Below are 20,133 nucleotides of genomic sequence, written 5' to 3'. Positions count from 1 at the left end.
TGGGCTCCCTCAGCCCATCCCGGGGCTCCCTCAGCCCATCCCGGGAATCCCTCAGCCCATCCCGGGGGTCCCCCCCCTCCTGCCCGGTGCCCCCCTCACGTGTGTCCGCATCCCGCGATGCCCACGGCCCTGTGGAACACCTCCAGACAGATGGGGCAGCTGAACTGAGCCTCCAGCGCCTCGGCCGCGGGTCCGGGGGCAGCGGGGGGTGCCCGGGGGGTCCCTCCCGGGCCCGGGGGCCTCTGAGCCGCCGCCGCTACCAGGAAGCTGCGGAACATGGCGGCGGGGCGGTGTGACGTCACGGCGCGCTAGTGTGGCGTCATCACCGCGCGTCGGGAGGCGAGCGGGGCCCAGGCATGTGCGAGGCGGCGGGGGACGGGAGGGGGTGCGGGGCTGAGACCGAACCGGTACCGAGACCCCGGGCTCCGGCATGCAGGTGGGAGAACGAGCGGAACCGGGACGGGAACCGGGACCGCCCCGGACTGTCTCCGGTACCCCTTAGGTATCCCCCCCGAACCCCGGTACCCCTTAAGTAACCCTTCCGAATCTCGGTACCGCCCCGGGACCCCCCGGGCATCGCTTCCGAACTCGGTACCGCCCCAGTACCCCCTTGACATCCCTTCCGAACCCCGGTACCGCCCCGGTACCCCTTGACATCCCTTCCGAACTCGGTACCGCCCCAGGACCCCTTAGATATCCCCTCCCAAGTCCGGTACCACCCCAGTACCCCCTTGACATCCCTTCCGAACCCCGGTACCGCCCCGGTACCCCCTGGGCATCCCTTCCGAACTCGGTACCGCCCCGGGACCCCCTAGACACCCTCTCCGAACTCGGTACCGCCCCGCTATTCCCAAGGTATCCCTCAGAATCCCCTCCGTACCCCGGGACCACCCCGGGACCGTCGCGGTATCCCATAAGTTTCCCCTCCGAACCCCGGTACCGCCCCGGTGCCCACCGGGTCCCCTCTGTACCGCCCTTATGTGTGTGTGTGTGTCCCCTTTACTGCCTCCGGTACCGCCCGGTGCCGTCCCGGTACCGCCCCGGTACCCCCGCAGCCACCCGCAGCCCTGCGTGAAGTGCGGGCAGGGCTCTGCTGCCATCGTCATCCGGCAAGGGACGGGTTCTGCCGGTGAGGAACTGGGACTGGGACTGGGACTGGGACTGGGAATGGGACTGGGACTGGGACTGGGACTGGGACTGGGACAGGGACAGGGACTGGGAATGGGATGACTGGGACTGGAATGGGACAGGAACTGGGACTGGGACTGGGACTGGGACTGGGACTGGAAATGGGAATCGGACAGGGACTGGGACTGGGACTGGGAATGGGAATGGGGACTGGGACTGGGACTGGGGACAGCAGGAGCTGGCGACCCTCAGGCTTGGGGACATGGGGCTTGGGGACATCCAGGGTTGGGGACATGGTGCTTGAGGACCTCTGGTTTGTGGGACATCAAGGATCTGATCTGGGGACATTGGGTCTGTGGGACATGGGTCTGTGGGACATGGGTCTTGGGGACATTGGGTCTTGGGGACATTGGGTCTTGGGGACATTGGGTCTTGGGCTTATTTGGTCGTGGGCATCAAGGGTTGGGGACATTTGGTCTCTGGGACACCAAGGATATGAGGCTTGGGGACATCAGGTGTTGGGGACATGGGGTCTGTGGGACATCCAGGGTTGGGGACAGCAGAGCCCCTACATAATGTGGGTTGGGGACATCTCAGGGACAGCAAGGCTTGGGGACAGGGCTCTGGGACTGGGGGTCTGTGTGACACGGGGGACAGGGGGTGTCTGTGTGACACGAGGTGGCTCAGGGCCACGTGTCCCCCGTGTCCCCTCAGGGGCTGCTTCCGTGAGTACTTTGTGCACAAGTTCCGGGCCGTGCTGGGCAAGAACCGGGTCATCTTCCCGGGAGAGAAGGTACCGGGGGGGAGGGGACACAGACAGGGACACGGGGGGACACCCAGGGGGTGTCACCAGGGGGTGGTGACCGTCCCTGATGTCCCCCAGGTGCTGCTGGCACTGTCAGGGGGAGCGTCCTCCAGTGCCATGCTCCGGCAGGTCCAGGAGGTGAGAGTGGGGACAGTGGGGAGGGGATGTGGGGAGGGGGGGCACAGCTCAGACCCCACTCACCCCCCCACCCCACCCCCCACCCTGCAGGGGCTCAGCAGGGAGACAGCCAAGAGGCTCCGCTTCATCCCCAGCCTCCTCTACATCGATGGTGAGGATTGGGACCCTGACACCCCCTGACACCCCCTTGCTCCCTGACACCCCCCCTGACAGCCCCCTGACAGCCCCCTGACAGCCCCCTGCCCAGCCCCAGCTCCCTGACCCCCCCCTAACCCCTCCTGATCCCCCCCTGACAGACCCTGACACCCCCCTGACAGCCCCCTGCCCAGCCCCAGCCCCTGGCCCCCCCTGACTCCCCCCCCTGATCCCCCCCTGACAGACCCTGACACCCCCATGCCTGCTCCCTGTTCCCTTCCCTGCCTGTCCCCCTGCCCTCCCCAGACCCCTGCCCACTCCCTGCCTGTTCCCTGCCCATTCCCAGCTCTCTTCCCATCCCCTGTTCCCTGCCCATTCCCAGCCCCTTCCCATCCCCTGTTCCCTGCCCATTCCCAGCCCCCTTCCATCCCCTGTTCCCTGCCTGCCCCCTGCCCATCCCCCCCCTGCACCATGCCAGGGTTGGGGGGGACTGCCCCCAAGCCTGACAAAGCTGTTGCACCCCGGGGTGCCCCCCCTTGTCCCTGGGGGATGGGTTGGGTGCCCCCTCCTCACGCTGGTGGGGGTCCTGGCACAACCCCCCCCCCCCCGGCAGAGGGATCGGTGTGCGGGCAGAACCCGACCCAGCGGGGAGCAGAACCTGACCCACATGGAGACCCTGCTGCAGGCAACGGGCTTCCCGTACCACCTGGCACACCTGGAGCAGGTACAGGGACAAGGATGGGGACAGGTGGGGACACATCAGGGTGTGGGGACACACCGGACCACCCCAACCCCCCCCCATTCCTGGTCCCTCCCTCTGCTCTGCAGGCGCTGGAGCTCCCGGCGTCCATCCTGAGGCCGGGGCCAGAACCAGGTGCTGGGTCCAACCCTTCCTACAAGGAGGCTGTGGGTGGCTTCATCCAGCAGCAGAAGCGAGAGGAGGGGGACAGGGATGGTGGCACCTCCCTGCCCGGCCTCAGCACCCAGGACACACACCCAGAGGGACCCTCCCAGCGCCTGCCCCCCCCCCGCCCTCACCCAGGAGCTGCTGCGGCTCTTTGAGGCCGTGGAGACATCGACAGCCAGAGAGGAGCTGCTGCAGATGTTGAGGTGAGGGGACAGTGCTGTCCCCTGCACAGGGCACCCCTGTTTCATCAAATCATACAATTCTAGGACCTCTGAGACCATCAACTCCGACCCTGGGTACCATGGTGGTGGTGGATGAAGACCGTGGCACTGAGTGCCACATCCCAACTCTTCTTAAAACCCCCCTGGGAGGGAGAATCCACCCCCTCCCTGTGTGGATTTCTGACCCAGCCTCCACCCTGTGCCCCCAGGACCCACCTCATGGTGCAGACAGCCCGGAGCAGGGGTTACACCAAGGTGATGACAGGGGAGAGCTGCACCCGGGTGGCCATCAAGCTCCTCACCAACCTGGCGCTGGGGCGCGGAGCCTTCCTGGCCGTGGACACGGTGAGCGCCTCGTGCCTGGGCTGGGGGTGGGCACCCTCACCTGGAGGGGTGAGGGGGGTGTCCCCGGGGAAGCTCTGCAGCTTGGTGGCAGCTGTGTCACCTCCAGGGCTTCGTGGACAAGCGCCACGGGGACGTGCTGGTGGTGAGGCCCATGCGGGGAATACACGGCCAAGGAGATCGCCTTCTACAACCACTTCTTCAGCGTCCCCACCTTGGTCACACCACCCCTCTTCACCAAGGTAGGGACATCCCCTGCCCCCCCTGGGGGGGATCTCGAGCTCCACGTCCCCACGGTGAGGAGAGGACCCCTCCCAGACACACAAAAATCCCACCCGTGCTCTCCCTCCCCTCAGCGCCGGGAGAAGCCGAGCATCCACCGCCTGGTCGAACGCTTCCTCCTGGGGCTGCAGGAGGATTTCCCCTCCACCATCACCACTGTCTACAGGTGCAGCACCTTCCTGCTCAGGGTGGGGGTTTGGGGGTGAGCAGGGGGCACCCACTCATCCCCCCACCCCTCGTGTTGGCTGCAGGACGGGGGAGAAGCTGAGCCCAGCCCCAGCCGTGGCCAACAGCGAGTCCGAGCGCTGCCTGCTCTGCCTGTGTGCCCTGGACATTGCTGGGGGTGAGAGGAGGGGTTTGGGGGGGCTATGAGGGTGTAGCTGTCACACACCCCGAAGTTACACCCCTGTCTTCTGGCTCTTGTAGAGGAGGAGTTGGCTCTGGAGCCCACGCTGATCATTGAGGAGCCGGAGTTGGAGAACAGGGGCTGCCAGGACGGCCCCCCAGCAGCAGGGTGAGTGTGTGGGCACTGGGGGTGCTGGGGTGGCACCAGGCCCCCCCTGATGGCACCAGGACCACCCTGATGCCACCAGGGCCACCCTGATGGCACCTCTGATGGTCCCTGTCCCCACAGGGCTGAGAGGAAAGCTGCCTACATCCCACTGCTGTGCTACGGCTGCCGCCTCACCTTCAAGGAGCTGGTGAGGCTTTTGGGGCAGAGAGGGGTGGGACAATGGGGCTGTCCTGGGGGGCTGTGGGTGTCCCCATCCCCACCACCCCTTCCTTGCAGGGTCCCCTTGCCACGCTGCCACCCTACGTGCGTGCTGAGGCCCAGCGCAGGATCTGCGGGTAAGGAGGAGGGGGACAGGAGGGGTCCTTGGCCCCCCAGAGCCATCTCTGTCTGTCCCTGCCCTCTGTCTGCCTGTCCCTGCCTTGTCTCTGTCCCTTACAGAGAGGACACAAAGCAGCAGAACCAGGAAGCCCCCCTGGAGGACAAGGAGCCCAGCAAGAGCTGAAGGGGTTGGGGACACAGCCCACAGCCCTTTGGGGCAGGGTGCCACCCCACCCCCTTTCTCAGAATGGAGGGGAGGGGGATACCAGAGCCCCTGGGGCCCCCCTGGCACCCAAGCAGCTTTTTACACCCTGTCCTGGTTACAGCTGAGGGGCAGGGAGAGCACCCATTTGGTGGCTTCCAAAGGTTCTGGTACCCCCTAATCCCACCCCCCCAGCCCCCCCATGCCTCTGGCAGCCAGGGAGGCCTCAGCTTTCTTTTATTAGGTATCTGTATAAATAAAACATTTGAATTAATAATAAACAATTTAAAAAAAATAATAAACCAACAAAACCAAAGTCCCAAGTGTCTATAGAGTCCAGCTGGGGCTGCCAGCCCCCTCCTCCTGAAGATGGCAGGGGAGGGGGCCCCAAGCCCCAGGGCCCCCCCATCCTGGGGCTGGGGGGCTATTGCTTCTGAGTTCAACCTGGTTCTGGAGCAGGGCTGGGGGGAGAGTGGGGAAGGGGCTCCCGACCCCCTCCTCTACCCCCCAGCCAGGGGTGCCCAGCGAGTGGGGGTGGAGGGGGTGCTGCTCCCCCTGCCCCCAGCCCCAGGAAGGCACAAGGTGATCTCTGCGAGTCAGATGGCTTCAAAGCAACGTCGGGAAAGAACAAAAACCCAACCAAAACATCCTAAAAGTGAGCACTGAGCACCCACTGCCTCCCCCAGCAGGATGCAGCCCCAGGGGGGGGTTTTGGGGGTGTTGCAGGGGGAGGGGGGGCCCGGTTAAGGCATTGGTGGTGATGTCCCCAGGATGGGGTGAAGCAGGGAGCCCCTTCCCCTTACTCCTTCTCCCGTGTCCACTTGATCATGGTCTCGGGGGAGCGGTAGAGGAAGATGAGCTTGGCATAGAGCTCCTCCTCCAGCTCCAGCTCCCCCGTCTCCCGCACCAGGAAGATGTCCTGGCACAGCTTCAGGATGCGATCCACGCAAGGCAGCTCCTCAAACATGATGGAGTGGGAGATCTCGCTGAAGAAACCCCGCACGAACTTCCCGATCACCAGCACGATGGAGACGTAGAGACCCATGATCCTGAGGGGAGGAGGTGACACAAATCCCGGGATGTCAGCTTGGAAGGGACCTCAAGGAGCACCTGGTCCAACCCTTTGGATATTATCGTTTATCTGAGATGTCCCAGAACCCCTTCAAACTGAGACAACACTTCCCGAAGTGGGAGAATCTTCCCCTGGGCGACCATCCCAGTGTCTGACCATCCTCATGGGGAAAAACTTCCCCCTTGTGTCCAACTGGAATCTCCCCAGGAACACCTTGTGCCCGTTGCCCCTCACCTTCTCCAGGTGACTCCTGGAGGCTCCATCTTCTTTGTAGCCCCCTTTTTAAGTACTGGAACATAAGGTCTCCCCTAAACCTTCCCAAAGCTGAACAGACCCAATGTTCTCAGCCTCAGACCACGGTGGGGGTGGAAAAACCTCCTCTATCCCCCCCCCCACTTTTGGGGTGCAGCCTGGTGGTCCCCAAGCATCCCCTCTTCCACCTTACCCGTAGCCAGCCAAGAAGCCCAGGCTGGGGGGGCTGACTTTATCATTGAAGATGACCATGGGGAGGATGTTGCCATTGTTGGGGGGGGCATCCTTCAGCCTCACCACCCACCACTCCAGGAACCTGTCAGCACTCGCACGCTCCCGTTTCAGCTGCACCTCCACGTCCAGGTAGCTGTCCTCTCCATCTGTGTGTGGTGTGTGGGGGGGGTGACAACATCAGGGCATGGCACAGCCACCACCGTGTCCCCAGAACTCATAGAATCACAGAATGGGCTGGGTTGGAAGGGACATTAAAGCTCATCCAGTGCTCTCCCTGCCCATGGGGACACCTCCCACAGTCCAGGGTGCTCCAAGCCCCATCCAACCTGGGCTGAGACACTGCCAGGGATGGGGCAGCCACAGCTTCCATGGGCAGCTTGTTCCAGGGGCTCAGCACCCTCACAGGGAGGAGTTTTTTCCTACTGTCCAACCTAGATCTCCCCTCCTCAAGCTTGAAACCATCACCCCTTATCCTCTCCCTACACCCCTGTGCCAAAAGCCCTCCCCCAGCTTTCTTGTAGCCCCTTCAGGTATTGGGAAGTCACTGGGAGGTCACCTCAGATGATTATTTGAGGGGTGGGACCCACCTGGCAGGAGCTGCTTGACTGGACTGGGTCAGCTTCAGCATTGTTGGGGGCCCGGATGTATTTGGGGAAGAGTTTGGGCACTTGCCTGCAAGAAAGCAAGGTGAGCATTGCAGGGTGGGGGGGTCACCATCCTGATGAGCATAAAGTGTGTGTGTGGGGGGTGCCCCAGCCCCCCACCCCCTCCCTGGGGACACTCACACGGGGGTGTCACGGGTGCCCTGCAGCAGCTGGGCCAGCTGCAAGCGTTGGGGGGCACCAGGCTCCAGGTTGGTGGTGTGCTTGTTGAAGGTGTTCTCCACTGTCCCCCCTTTGCCCAGGTCCCTGTGGGCAGAGGAGGGGGGGTGAGCAAGGCCAGGGTGTGTGGGAGGGTTGGGGGGGGGTTGAAGGCGAGGTCTCCCCCCACCCCCGGGTGCTGGTGGCACCTCTGGAAGGTCCATGTGAAGCGGAGGGTGATGTCGGAGGAGCCGTTCAGCAGCTCCCGCTCCATCTGCTGCCGGCTGGGGGGGCTGATGCTCCAGAGAGCTCCGGAGCTGCCCTCGATCTGAGCGGTCACGATGTCCTCGTAGCTGTACAGCGTGATGAACTGCATGGCCACCTGGGGGCGGGGACGGCGAGGGGTCACGCCTGGCTCAGACCCCACACAAAGATGTCCTCAGCTCAGGGAACCCCCACCCGAGGACACCGGAGTGGGGGGATGCGGCTCTGTCCCCTCCCCAGGACACCAAAGTGGGGGGACATAGCCCCAAGCCAACAACACCCCAACCACCCGAGGACAGCAAAGTTGGGGACACAGCTCTGTCCCCTCCTGAGGCCACCAAAGTGGGGGGACACAGCTCAGCCCCAAGCCAAGGACAGCAAAGTTGGGGACACAGCTCTGTCCCCACCTGAGGACACCAAAGTGGGGGGACACAGCTCAGCCCCAAGCCAAGGACAGCAAAGTTGGGGACACAGCTCTGTTCCCACCCGGGGACACCAGGGTGGGGGGACACAGCTCAGCCCCAAGAAGACCCCCACCACCCAAGGACAGCAAAGTTGGGGACACAGCTCAGCCCCAGCCCAATGACACCAGAGTGGGGGGACACAGGTCAGCCCCAAGCCAACAAGACCCCCACCACCCAATGACACCAAAGTTGGGGACACAGTTCAGTCCACACATGAGGACACCAGAGTCAGGGGGACACAGCTCAGCACCAACCCAAGTGGACCCCCAGCACCCAAGGACAGCAAAGTTGGGGACACAGCTCAGCCCCAGCCCAATGACATCAAAGTTGGGGACACAGCTCTGTCCCCACCTGAGGACACCAGAGTGGGGGGACACAGGTCAGCCCCAAGCCAACAACACCCCCACCATCCAATGACACCAAAGTTGGGGACACAGCTCAGTCCACACACGAGGACACCAGAGTGGGGGGACACAGCTCTGTCCCCACCCAAGGACACCAGAGCAGGGGACACACACCTCAGCCTCAAGCCAAGAGCACCCTAGAGCACCCTCCAGCTCTGGCAGCCCCCAAAGCCTGAGGGATGGAGCAGGGTGGGGTTTTTGGGGAGGGGGTTTTGGGGGGCAGTTACCGGCTGCCTCTCAAACTGCTTGGTGAGGGCTTCGTAGTCCTGGGGGGTGAAGGGATGGATGGACGGCTGCTGGGCACTCATGGTGAAGAGGGGCTGGGGGGGACAAGGTGCCATCAGACAGGCAGGCAGGGGACCCCAGCATCCGGGCAGGGGAACCCAGCATCGTCCCCCCTCATGCTCACCTCGTACCCCCCCAGCTTGAGGGTGACGGTGACGTCGATGGGGTGGTTGACGACGCCCACCACGGAGCGCACCAGGGACATGAAGAGCAGAGGGAACCAGATGATGGCCACGAGGAAGAGGATGATCAGGCCCCCCATGCCGTACTTCACGATCTTCTTCTTCTTCTGACCCTTGGGCTGGGGGTATTTCTGGAACCGGGGGGCAGGGGGGGGGTAGACAGCACATGGTGGGCTTGGGGGAGAGCCTGGGGGGGACCCTCCTGAAGGGAAAAGGGAAAAGGGAAAAGGGAAAAGGGAAAAGGGAAAAGGGAAAAGGGAAAAGGGAAAAGGGAAAAGGGAAAAGGGAAAAGGGAAAAGGGAAAAGGGAAAAGGGAAAAGGGAAAAGGGAAAAGGGAAAAGGGAAAAGGGAAAAGGGAAAAGGGAAAAGGGAAAAGGGAAAAGGAAAAGGAAAAAGGAAAAGGAAAAAGGAAAAAGGAAAAAGGAAAAAGGAAAAAGGAAAAGGAAAAGGAAAAGGAAAAGGAAGGGCTGGGCTGGGCTGGGCTGGGCTGTTACCTTCTCTGTCTCACGGCTGCACTTGATGATGAAGACATTGGCATAGATGTCCTCCACACACATCCAGTTGGAGAGGGACAGCGTGGTGTCTGTCCAGACCCAGTCCATGACAGCCCTCAGCTCCACCAGGAAGGGCACAAGGCGAAACCTGGGGGGGGGTACATGGGGAGAGGGGGCTGGTATAGCTCCCTCTGGTCACCCAGGGGTCCACCTGGCCCCGTGCCTCACCCTTGGAAGAGGAAGAGGTTGAGGTGGTTGTATTTCTTGGTGAGGAAGTTGCCCAGGATGCAGGTGGGGTAGCCACAGCGGATCTGGTAGGCTGACAGGGAGAAGTAGATGCACTTCACAAAGTACCACAGCTGGGCCACCGTGTTGAGGCTGAACAACCTGCAAGAGGGAGGTGTCACCCCTCTGATCCCTTCCCTGGGTCAAGCTGGGCTGCCACACGGGCTTGGGGACACAGAGCTGACACCCCAGGACCCGGGCTGTGCCCTTGGGGGGACGCTGGGTACCTCTCGGTGACAGCCGGGAGGATGAAGAACATCCAGAGGTGGATGCTGAAGACCAGGATGACCTGGAAGATGAGCTTGCCCAGCACGGTCTTACGGAGGTAGAGGGCACGGTCGATGACCATGGTGGTGAACTGGATGAGCAGCATGACCAGGAAGGCCTCGGGCACTTGGTCATCCGACAGCGAGGAGGTGATGTCCGCAGCCGCCGAGTGTTTCTGGAGAGACAGGAGAGGTCAGGACACGGCCCAGCCTGACCTCGTGCTGGGAGCAGACCCGGGGGGAACCTCCTGCTCACCCCGAAGGCCCAGAACCCAAAGATGATGATGATGAAGTCAACCACATCAGCCAAGAACATGAAGGCGTAGACGTCAGTGGCCGCGCGGTGCTGGGTGTGCAGGATGTCCCGGAAGAACCCACGCACGGGCTGGTAGGTCTTCTGCACCCTGCGGGGGACAAAGGGGGGGACACGGGTGACCAGGGGGCTGCACCTCACATCCCCCACCCCAACCAGGGCCACGGGGCACTCACATGGTGAGGAAGAAGCCCCTGACCCGCAGCCCAAACGCCTTCAGCTTCCTCTGAGCGTGGCTCTCTTCTGCCTCTTCCTCCTCCTCTTCCTCCTCCTCTCCACCAGCCCCTGGGGATGAAGAACACCACAGGTCACCCCCCCAAGGTCCTGCAGGGCCACGCCTTGCCCTGAGGGACATCACCCTTGTCCCTTGCTTGGGCACGAGGGATGGGAACCATCACTCACCTTCCTCTGGAGCCACCTCCGGTGTCTTCTTCCCCCACGTGCTCCTCTTCCTCCTCAGGCGGAGCTGCGTGGCCTCAGCACCCTCCTCCTGCCCCACGGCTGCACCCGGTGACTCTGCCAGCACCTCTGTCCCCTCTGCCAGCACCTCCGTCCCTTCTGCCACCACCTCCGTCCCTTCTGCCACCACCTCCGTCCCTTCTGCCACCTCTGTCCCTTCTGCCACCACCTCTGTCCCCTCCTCACCCACCACGGGCAGCGGGGACGCCGCTTCCTCCCGCCTCTCCTCCTCCTCCACCCGCTCTGCCTGCGTCTTCTTCTTGGAGAAGGGGTCCTCCTCGTGGTCCCATAGCCCGTAGGACTGGGGAGGACACACGGTCAGGGGGGGATGGGGCTCCTGATGCTCCCCTCTCCCCACAGACCTCACCCCCCCATCCCTGTAGCATCGTCGCCCCTCAACCACCAAGGCAGAGCCACCAAGCACCCACTGGGTGCTCTCACCCCCCCCTCCAGGAGCACCTCCATCTCCTGGGGATGCCCACCCAGGCTCTGCCCACCCCCTGGTGCTCACCAGGAGCAGGGAGCGATGGAAGAAGAGGACCAGGAGCTGGATGAGGTCATACTTGACGTAGCAGTCGGTCTTCTCCAAGCCCAAGATGCGGGGTGGGAAGAAGGGTTTGCCCTCGTACCGCACCAGCATGGCGTAGCCATTCCAGGGAAAAAAACCAAACTGGAAGAAGTATTTCACCACCACCATCACCTGCGGGGACGTTGGGGGTCAACGGGGGGGCAGCCAGGGGAGGGGGGAGCTGTCCCCTCGCCAGCCAGCCACCCCCTTCTTCCTCCCACCTCGGTGAAGATGATGGCGGTCATCCAGAAGCGCTTGCTGGGCCGGGGGATGGAGAGCATGGCCCAGAGGAAGACGAGGATGGGGAGGAAGAGGGAGATGATGGAGGCTGTCACCACGTTGTTGAGGATGATGACGAAGTAGCAGAGCAGCTCGGAGTGGGCGGCCACACAGCCGTACCAGGCCAGCAGCAGCTTCAGGAACCGGTTGTGGGTCTGATAGAACTGATCTGACATCTCCAGCTCGGGGATGTACAGCTTCCTGCAGCAGGACACACACACACACACACACACACACACACACACACACACACACACACACACACACAGAGGGGGTGAGCCAGCCCTGCCACCCTCTCCCAACCAGCCCTGTCCCCCTCGTTGTCCCCATACCTGTTCATGAGGAGCTCGCTGGCCGTCCGCTTGCGGTTCTCGGGCAGGGCCAGGAGCTCCTGGGATCCTTCCACGTCCTCCTGGGACCCAGAACTTGACACCTGCTCCTGGCTGCTGGTGGGTGGGGAGCATCCCGGCGGGGTGCTGGGGACAGCACGGGGACAGGGGTGAGCCCCTCGCCCACCACCCCCCCACCCCCTCGACGGGGGGGTCTCTATGCACCTGCCTGGAAGCGACGCCATTTTGGGGGTCCCCGGCCCCCGGGGGGTTCTCCTCCTCCTCCTCCTCCTTGGGGGGCTCCTCCGGGGGCAGGTAGAGCCCATCCAGGACCCCTCGGGGCACGTGCTCTCCCTGCAGTGGGAGAAGGGGAGGGGTCAGTCAGTGCCACCGGGGGGCTGTCACCCCCTCCCCTGGCTGCGTGTCCCCTCCTGTCCCCCAGGCTCACGGTGGCCAGCCTGCGGGTCAGGATGTATCTCTCCAGGCGCAGGACAGCCGACATGTTGGTGTGCTCCCGGGTGCAGGTCTCCAGCCACTGGGTCAGCCCATCCACCAGGGCCTGGCACAGCACCCACAGGAACCTCAGGGTGTTCAGCGCCCGCTGCACCACGTTGCTCCGCGCTGCTGGAGTGGGGTGGGGAGGGGAGGAGAAGAAAGGTGGGGCGGGTCCCTTCCCATCCGACTCAGACTCCCGACCCCCAGCACCCTGATTCTGCCTCCCACCTACCAGAGACTTCCTCCACCTCTGCCTCCTCCTGGGCTCCAGCCTCTTCAGGTGCTTCCTCCTCCATCCTTGCGTTGTCCTCTGCAAGAGTAAAACACCCAGGGAAGGGGTAGCATGGGGTGAGACCCCTCCCAGGGAAGGGGTAGCATGGGGTGAGACCCCTCCCAGGGAAGGGGTAGCATGGGGTGAGACCCCCCCAGGGAAGGGGTAGCATGGGGTGAGACCCCCCCCAGGGAAGGGGTAGCATGGGGTGAGACCCCCCCAGGGAAGGGGTAGCATGGGGTGAGACCCCCCCCAGGGAAGGGGTAGCATGGGGTGAGACCCCCCCAGGGAAGGGGTAGCATGGGGTGAGACCCCCCCCCAGGGAAGGGGTAGCATGGGGTGAGACTCCCCCCAGGGAAGGGGTAGCACTGCCTCAGCAGAGGATGGACATCATTTCTGGTCCTCTACCCATCACCCTGCCCTCCACCCCATCACTCTGTCCCCCACCCATCCTGCTTGAAAACCAGGGTGGGCACCAAAGCCAAGCACCACAGCTTGTGCCCAACCCCACTGCAGCCATCAGAGAGTCCACACACACACACACACACACACACACACACACACACACACACATTTTTGGGGTCACAAACACTCACATTTTGGGGTCACACACACACATTTTGGGATCACACACACACACACACACACACACATTTTTGGGGTCACACACACATTTTTGAGGTCACACACACACACATTGTGGGATCACACACACATATTTTTGGGGTCACACACACACACATTGGGGTCACACACACACACACTGGGGTCACACACACATTCTGGGGTCACACACACACATTTTGGGGTGAGCCAGACCCACCTGCAGCCGCTTCAGCACTGCGTGACACCGGGGGCTGCTCCTGCTGCTGCAGTGCTGTCCTGGTGTTGGTCACCCATGCCTGGTAGGCGAGCTTGGGGAGGGGACAGGAGGTGTCAGCACCCGGTGGGCACCAGGAGACCTCCCCCCCAGCCCCTGCCCCACTCACCTGGAAGGCACTCTGCCTGCCCCCGGGCCGCTCCTCCGGCACCGCCGCCTCCTCCTCCTCCTCACTGTCAGACTCAAAGAGGAAATATTCCCCCGAGTGCAGCACTGCCAGGGGCATGGGGACACCGTGGCACAGGGTGGCACCGTGGCACAGGGTGACACCATGGCACAGGGTGACATCGTGTCAGAAAGTGGCACCATGTCAGAAGGTGGCACCGTGGCAGAAGGTGGCACCGTGGCAGAAGGTGGCACCGTGGCAGAAGGTGGCACCGTGGCAGAAGGTGGCACCGTGGCAGAAGGTGGCACCGTGGCACACGTTGGCATGGCACAGGGTGGCACAGTATGGCCACTGCCACAGCACAGGGTGTCACAGCACGGCTGGCACCATGGCACAGGGTGTCACAGCACGGCTGGCACCGTGGCACAGGGGGGCTGCAGACCCCCATGGGGACCCCTACTAGGGACAAAGACTCGACTCTCATGTCCCCAAAAGAGGGTGGCACCCATGGTGACCACGGCTAGTGACCCCCAACCCACCTCCGGGGCCCCCAGCCCCACATCCCGTCAGTGTCAGGGACACAGAGGATGTCACCTTGCCCTGTCCCCAAGCCTCAGTGTCCCCAGGGAGGGTCCTACCTGAAGCATGGTCTGACCATGGCCGCCACCACCGCTCCCTCGGCTGGGAGGGCTCCCCGAGGCTGCAGGATGCTGTGGGATGGGGACAAGGAGGGGGTGATGGTGACAGTCAAGTCACCCTGCTGTGCCCCAAGTGGGGTGGGATGGAGGGGACCCCCTGTGGGGGGTGAGGGGGGTGGCCTCACCCGGTCTGGACTGATCCTGCCCCTGGGTGGTGGTGTTGGGCATCCAGCCGTGGTGGTACTTCCACTGCTTGGCTCGGATCCTCTCCATCCTGGGGCAGGAGCAGAGGCTGTGAGGAGCCCCCACCCAACCACAGCCACCCCACCCAAGGGTGCCCACCCCCCAAAGCCCCACTCACTGCCTCTTCAGCTGGGCCAGAGACTTCTTCTCAGCTTGGCGGTGGGCACGCATCCTCTTCAGGGCGCTGGCCTTGAACAGTGCCACACCCCTGGGGGACAACCAGAGGGTGAGGGGAGGGCAGGGAGGTGGCACTTGTCACCTCAGCACCCATGGGTGACCGACCCCCTCTGGGAGCCCACCTGGAGGCCTGCAGGGAAGCAGCACGGAGATCCAGCATGACGTGCACGAAGTAGGAGCTGAGGAAGACGCGGCGCTGGAGCAGGAGGAAGAAGAAGCAGATGCTGTCCCAGATGATGCCCGCCTCCTCCACGGGCAAGGAGCAGTCCTGGTCCTTGCCCATCTCCATGGCTGGCCAGCAGAATCACAGAATCAGGGATGGGCTTGGGTTGGAAGGGACCTTAAAGATCATCTGCTTCTAGGTCCATGCCCAGGGACACCTCCCACAGCCCAGGGTGCTCCAAGCCCCTTCCAGCCCAGCCTGAGACACTGACAGGGATGGGGCAGCCACAATTTCCCTGGATAACCTGGGCCTGGGGCTCAGCACCCTCACAGGGTAGAATTTCAGAGAATCACAGAATGTTTGAGGTTGGGAGAGACCTCCAAGCTCATCCAGTCCAACCTCTGACCAACACCACAGTCAACTCCTAACCCATGTCCTTAAGGACCAGCTCCAAATGCCTTTTAAATGCCTCCAGGGATGGTGACTCCACCACTGCCCGGGGCCATTCCAGTGCCTGACAACTCTCTCAGTAAAAAAATATTTCCTAACATCATCCTATTTCTTCCCAATATCTCATCTCCATCTCTCCTCTTCCAGTTTAAAGCCATCACCCCTTATCCCATCCCTCCAGTCCCTTGTCCAAAACCCCTCCCCAGCTTTCCTGGAGCCCTTTCAACTACTGAAAGGTGCTCCCTGGAGCTTTCCCTTCTCCAGTCTGAACACCCCATGAAGAGACCCAGGAGGGTCAGCCCCAACCTGCACCCCCAACCCCACCTGAGCCACCCCAAACTCTCCCTGTGGCCCAGGGCCAGCAACTCACGGTCGTAGTAGCCCTTGACGGTGCAGACGAGGCTGAAGAGCTGGATGACCCAGCAGAACCTGCTCTGCATCTGCTGCACGAACACGCAGGAGAGGAGCTACGAGGAGAGAGGGGCAGAGGTGACAGCGGGGATGGTGACAGCGAGGTGGCAACCAAGGGGATGCCCCGGGTGGCCCCGAGGAGCAGCCCAAAGGGCCGTGGCCTGGTCCTCACCGACAGCATGTTTTTGGAGATGATGACGGTGATGTTGTAGAGGATGAGGCAGTCCCAGAGCACCAGGCGAGCCTGGGTGGGCTTGTGCAGCATGGCAGTGCCGAAGAGGAGGAGGTAGAAGCAGGCCAGGAGGTAGCCAAGGCCAAAGAGGCTGATGCGGGTGGCCCCGGTGATGAAGACCACGACCAGGACGAACCAGAAGAGGTAGCGGAACACCCCCACCTTCACCATGTCCAGGTAGGACCTGGGGGATGGGGCAGCTCAGAGCAGGGGCTCCACCCCTTCCCACCACCCACCGACTTGGCACTGCCTGGTTTTGGGGTGCAGTCGGGTCCAGCATGGGCCCAGCCCCTGCATCAGCCCCATCTTGGGAGGCAAAGTGCCATGTCCCTGAGCCAGAGTGCCATGTCCCTGAGACAGAGTGCCATGTCCCTGAGCCAAAGAGCCATGTCCCTGAGCCAAAGAGCCATGTCCCTGTCTGCATGGCCCCAGTGCCCATGGAGGGTCCTGCACCATCACCAGGGATGTCCTGGAGCACCACATCTCCTTCCAGCAGAGCCTCAGGGTGCTCCTCTCCCACTCTGGGGGTGCCAGCCTAGTGGAAGGGGGTCCTGTCCCAGCCCCCAGGGTGGGTTCTTCTCCCACCATTGGGATCCCACTCCCTGGGGTTGTGCATCTCACCCATACCCCAAGGGGTCCCACCCCAGGGTAGGTCTCCCATCCCTGTTGTGTGTGTGTGTGTGTCCCTCCCCAGGTGCCCCGCACCCCCAGGGCAGGGAGTCCCAAGACACCCAACCTGCAGTGGATGAAGTTGGGTGTGGGGTTGTGGGGGTCCCTCTCCAGGTCCAGGCGGTCGCTGTTGTCGCCCGCCGCCTGCACCCACTCGGGGGAGCGCTCGGCCTCAAACACCCTCCACTGCTGAGCCACGCACAGCAGCAGCACGAAGTCATCTGGGGGGGCAGGGAGGGATCAGGGGGGGCAGGGGGATGCCAGGGGAATGCCAGGGGGCTGGGGCACCCCGCGGGCAGGGGGGCTCCTAAGGACCGGGGTTCCCTGTGGGCATGGGGTGACTGCAAGGGGCTGGGTGGGGGTCACAGGGCAGCCCCTGGGCAGGGAAGGGGGGGATTCCAGGGGCTGCGTGGGGGGAAAGGGAAACCCATGGGTGGGGGGGCTGCTAGGGGGACAGGGCATCCCACAGGCAGGGAAAGGGGGGATTCCAGGGGCTGGGTGAGGAGAAAGGGCAACCCAACCCATTGGTCTTGGGGTCTGCCAAGGGCTGGGGGGCAGCAGTGGGATGGGTGGGGGGACAGGACACCCCACGGGTGTTGGGGTCTGCCAGAGGCTGGGTGGAGGGACAGGGCAACCCGTGGGTGGGGGGCTCCTAGGGGGACAGGGCACCCCAGGGGCAGGGAAGGGGGATCTGCCAGGGGCTGGGTGGGGGGACAGGGCACGCCATGGGCAAGGGGGGCTCCTAGGGATCGTGGTCCCCCATGGGCAGGGGGGGCTGCAGGGGGATGGAGTGGGGGGCCAGTTTGTCACTCACTGATGAGGTTGGTGGATTTGGGGGCCACAAAGAAGTCGGGCAGGTAGAGCCACTTGATGAGAGCTGAGCTGACCGGGAGAGCCCTGCTCCAGCGCCAGGGGTAGTCTGGGGAGGTGGTGGCCACGTCTCAGCGTCCATCCCCCCACCTCCCTGAGCCTCCCCACGTACAGACCCCCTCCCAAACATCCCCCTTACCCACGCAGAGGGCGGGGGGCATGCCCACGCAGAGCAGGTACTGGTAGAGGAGGAAGATGACGAGGAAGAAGCAGTACTTGGGCCAGAGGCGGGCGATGGCCTCGCGCCGGCGCCGGGTGAGGATGACCACGAGCCAGCAGCCATGGAGGATGGCTGTCAGGTTCATCCGCTGCCCGATCACGTTCACGGTCATCAAGAAGCAGATCTGGGGTGGGATGGAAGAGGTTCAGCTCCCCCTTGGGTAGGGGTGCTGCGAAAAGCGTGGACACACACACAGACGCCTCCTCCCCGCCCTCCTCGGCGTCACCCCCGCTCCTCACCTCCAAGCCAAACTTGTAGTAGAAGTAGTTGAGCAGGTATTTGGCACAGCTGCCCAGGCTGCGGTTGAGGTGCTGGTGGGAGATGTCCTCAAAGATGGTCTCAGTGAGGGGGGCCACCAGCTGGTGCTTCTTGCGGTGGTACTGCTGGAGCCGGTACACCACGGCCTCGAACACCAGCAGCAGCAGCACCAGGAGGTGGTTCTGGGGGTGGAAAGGGAGCTCAGGACCACGGGACAACAACAAGCATCCCACTCTGGTGCCATCCCCCCCCAAGGGGTGTCCCCGCACCCACCTGGATGTAGCCCAGGTTGGAGGTGCCCTTGTGGATGCCAAACCAGGTGGCGGGGTCCACGGGGCCGCGGTAGAGCGTGGAGTTGGCCAACTCCTCCGGGCTCAGGTTGGTGTTGTTGTGTTGGGGCTGCAAAGGGGAGCACCAAAGGGTGTCACAAGCACCGCCCTCCGCCCCTGCCCACGGACCCCACACCTCCAGCTGGGGAAAAAAACACCAAAAAAACCCATAAAAAAACCCCAAATCCCATGGGTTACCTGGGTGCAGTTGCTGGAGTACTGGCTGGGGTCGACAATCTTCAGCTGGTAGAGCATCTTGCAGACGATGATGATGCAGGTCCAGATGGTGGAGAGGCAGGAGGCCATGTGGCGGAACCGGCAGTAGGGCATGGCCAAGGTCCACAGCAGCACCAGCAAGAAGTTCATCACGGACACCTTGGGCCAGCAACAGCACCATCAGCACCCTGGGATGACACTGCCCCCCCCCCCCCCCAGCCGAGACCACCCCACCCTCAGCCCGGCCCCCCGAGACTGGTACCTCCTGCAGGGCCACCCAAACGGTGTAGATGGCCACCAGCTTGAGGATGTGGAGCTCCAGCAGACGCCTCACAAAGACCTCCCCACGGGTCAGCATGTCCGAGAAGGTTCGGCCCAGCACGATCAGGCGCTCCAGAACCAGACCCCACTTGGTGAGTGCTGTGGGAACAGGGACCGTCAGGGACACCCCCCTCACAGCCATCCTGGATCATCCTGGATCCTGGATCAGAGGTCATCCCAGCCCATCCCTGCATCCTCGCGTGCCTGGAGGATGCCCCAATCCATCCCTCCTCTCCCCCAGCTCCTTCCTGGCTTGGAAGATGTCCCAACCCAGCCCTGTCCCTCCCCACACCTGGAGAGCACCCCAAACCCATCTCCCTAACCTCCCAGCCCTTTCTTGGCTCAGGAGACATCCCAAGCCATCCCCAAACTTGAAGGGGATGCACAATCCATCCCTGTAGCCTCCCAGACCCTGGCTCAGAGGACACCCCAATCCATCCTCATACCCCTCCAGACTTGGAGGATGCCCCCAAACCTTTCTCCCTACCTTCCCAGCCCCTTCCTGGCTTGGAGCATGCTCTACTCTATTTCTGCATCCTGCCACCCCATCCTGGCTTGAAGGACACCCCAGATCCATCTCCCTCTCCTCCCAGCTCCTTCCTGGCTCAGAGGACACCCCAATCCATCCTCATACCCTCCAGACTTGGAGGACAGCTCAATCCACCCCTGCAGACCTCCCACCAGCCCCTCCACCAGCTTGGAGGATGCTCCAACCCATCCCTATGACCTCCCGACGCTCGAAGGACATCTCAAATCCCCCTCCCTATCCTCCCGACCTCTTCCTGCCCTGGAAAACCCCTTCACCCTACCTTGTTCCTGGCCAGTGCTCTGTGAGGTGGTGTCCATGTCCCCCGTGCCAGTGCCCTCAGCAGCAGCCACGTCCCGCAGCAGGCGGCTCCCGTGCAGCTCCTCAGCCCTGGGAGGAGGAAGCTCAGCGTGGGGACAGGGTGTGTGTGGGGGGCTTGGGGTGCAGGGTAGGGGTCACCCCAGCGGGGGTCCTACCTGGGGATGTGGCTGTGTGGTGGGGTGGGGGTGACGTGGTCCATGTCGGTGAGGCGCATGAAGGGACGGTGGAAGTAATGGAGCTGGAGGATGCAGGCCAGGAGGAAGAAGCCTGGGGTGAGGGTGCTGGAGAAGAGCTCGGACATGCTGTACTGCTCCAGGCCCAGGTCACCCAGCCTGGGGAGGGGGGGGAAGAACACTTTGAGGGTCACATCCATCCCACCCTGCACGGCCACCGAG

At 63.1% G+C, this 20,133-nt stretch overlaps 3 protein-coding genes across 3 annotated transcripts in view; 1 reads left to right on the top strand and 2 right to left on the bottom strand.

Annotated features, from left to right (window-relative positions):
* MVD (mevalonate diphosphate decarboxylase) overlaps positions 1 to 278 on the bottom strand; it is an 8,659-nt gene extending 8,381 nt beyond the window's left edge. Inside the window, exon 1 of the mRNA XM_071757062.1 lies at positions 126 to 278. Coding sequence (XP_071613163.1) covers positions 126 to 278 — 153 coding nt within the window. The remainder of the gene's footprint in view (positions 1 to 125) is intronic.
* Positions 279 to 400: 122 nt separating this feature from the next.
* Positions 401 to 5,308, top strand: CTU2 (cytosolic thiouridylase subunit 2). The gene is given in 18 exon segments (XM_071756525.1): positions 401 to 436; positions 1,056 to 1,129; positions 1,843 to 1,921; positions 2,012 to 2,071; positions 2,162 to 2,222; positions 2,820 to 2,854; positions 2,856 to 2,930; positions 3,035 to 3,138; positions 3,140 to 3,316; positions 3,544 to 3,679; positions 3,786 to 3,836; positions 3,838 to 3,918; positions 4,033 to 4,124; positions 4,210 to 4,301; positions 4,385 to 4,472; positions 4,593 to 4,659; positions 4,749 to 4,807; positions 4,911 to 5,308. Coding segments are annotated over 18 exon segments (1,401 nt in total). The 5' UTR covers positions 401 to 430; the 3' UTR covers positions 4,975 to 5,308.
* PIEZO1 (piezo type mechanosensitive ion channel component 1 (Er blood group)) overlaps positions 5,213 to 20,133 on the bottom strand; it is a 27,420-nt gene continuing 12,499 nt past the window's right edge. The window contains 37 exon segments of the mRNA XM_071756505.1: positions 5,213 to 6,041; positions 6,510 to 6,696; positions 7,138 to 7,165; positions 7,168 to 7,222; positions 7,336 to 7,458; positions 7,560 to 7,732; positions 8,710 to 8,802; positions 8,892 to 9,080; positions 9,444 to 9,591; positions 9,672 to 9,830; positions 9,956 to 10,170; positions 10,251 to 10,398; positions 10,484 to 10,592; positions 10,710 to 11,067; positions 11,278 to 11,466; positions 11,556 to 11,814; positions 11,946 to 12,052; positions 12,168 to 12,296; positions 12,391 to 12,566; positions 12,670 to 12,747; positions 13,532 to 13,622; positions 13,698 to 13,801; positions 14,333 to 14,404; positions 14,518 to 14,606; positions 14,694 to 14,783; positions 14,875 to 15,043; positions 15,736 to 15,832; positions 15,949 to 16,192; positions 16,745 to 16,898; positions 17,492 to 17,596; positions 17,687 to 17,891; positions 18,007 to 18,207; positions 18,299 to 18,424; positions 18,553 to 18,729; positions 18,833 to 18,990; positions 19,701 to 19,807; positions 19,894 to 20,070. Of these exon segments, the coding sequence (XP_071612606.1) occupies positions 5,792 to 6,041; positions 6,510 to 6,696; positions 7,138 to 7,165; positions 7,168 to 7,222; positions 7,336 to 7,458; positions 7,560 to 7,732; positions 8,710 to 8,802; positions 8,892 to 9,080; positions 9,444 to 9,591; positions 9,672 to 9,830; positions 9,956 to 10,170; positions 10,251 to 10,398; positions 10,484 to 10,592; positions 10,710 to 11,067; positions 11,278 to 11,466; positions 11,556 to 11,814; positions 11,946 to 12,052; positions 12,168 to 12,296; positions 12,391 to 12,566; positions 12,670 to 12,747; positions 13,532 to 13,622; positions 13,698 to 13,801; positions 14,333 to 14,404; positions 14,518 to 14,606; positions 14,694 to 14,783; positions 14,875 to 15,043; positions 15,736 to 15,832; positions 15,949 to 16,192; positions 16,745 to 16,898; positions 17,492 to 17,596; positions 17,687 to 17,891; positions 18,007 to 18,207; positions 18,299 to 18,424; positions 18,553 to 18,729; positions 18,833 to 18,990; positions 19,701 to 19,807; positions 19,894 to 20,070 (5,539 nt within the window). The 3' untranslated portion in view covers positions 5,213 to 5,791.

This window comes from Heliangelus exortis, chromosome 13, assembly GCF_036169615.1.
Source record: "Heliangelus exortis chromosome 13, bHelExo1.hap1, whole genome shotgun sequence".
Lineage (NCBI taxonomy): Eukaryota > Metazoa > Chordata > Aves > Apodiformes > Trochilidae > Heliangelus > Heliangelus exortis.
Note: the sequence above shows the minus strand (reverse complement) of the source record. Positions and strands in the feature narration are given on the sequence as shown.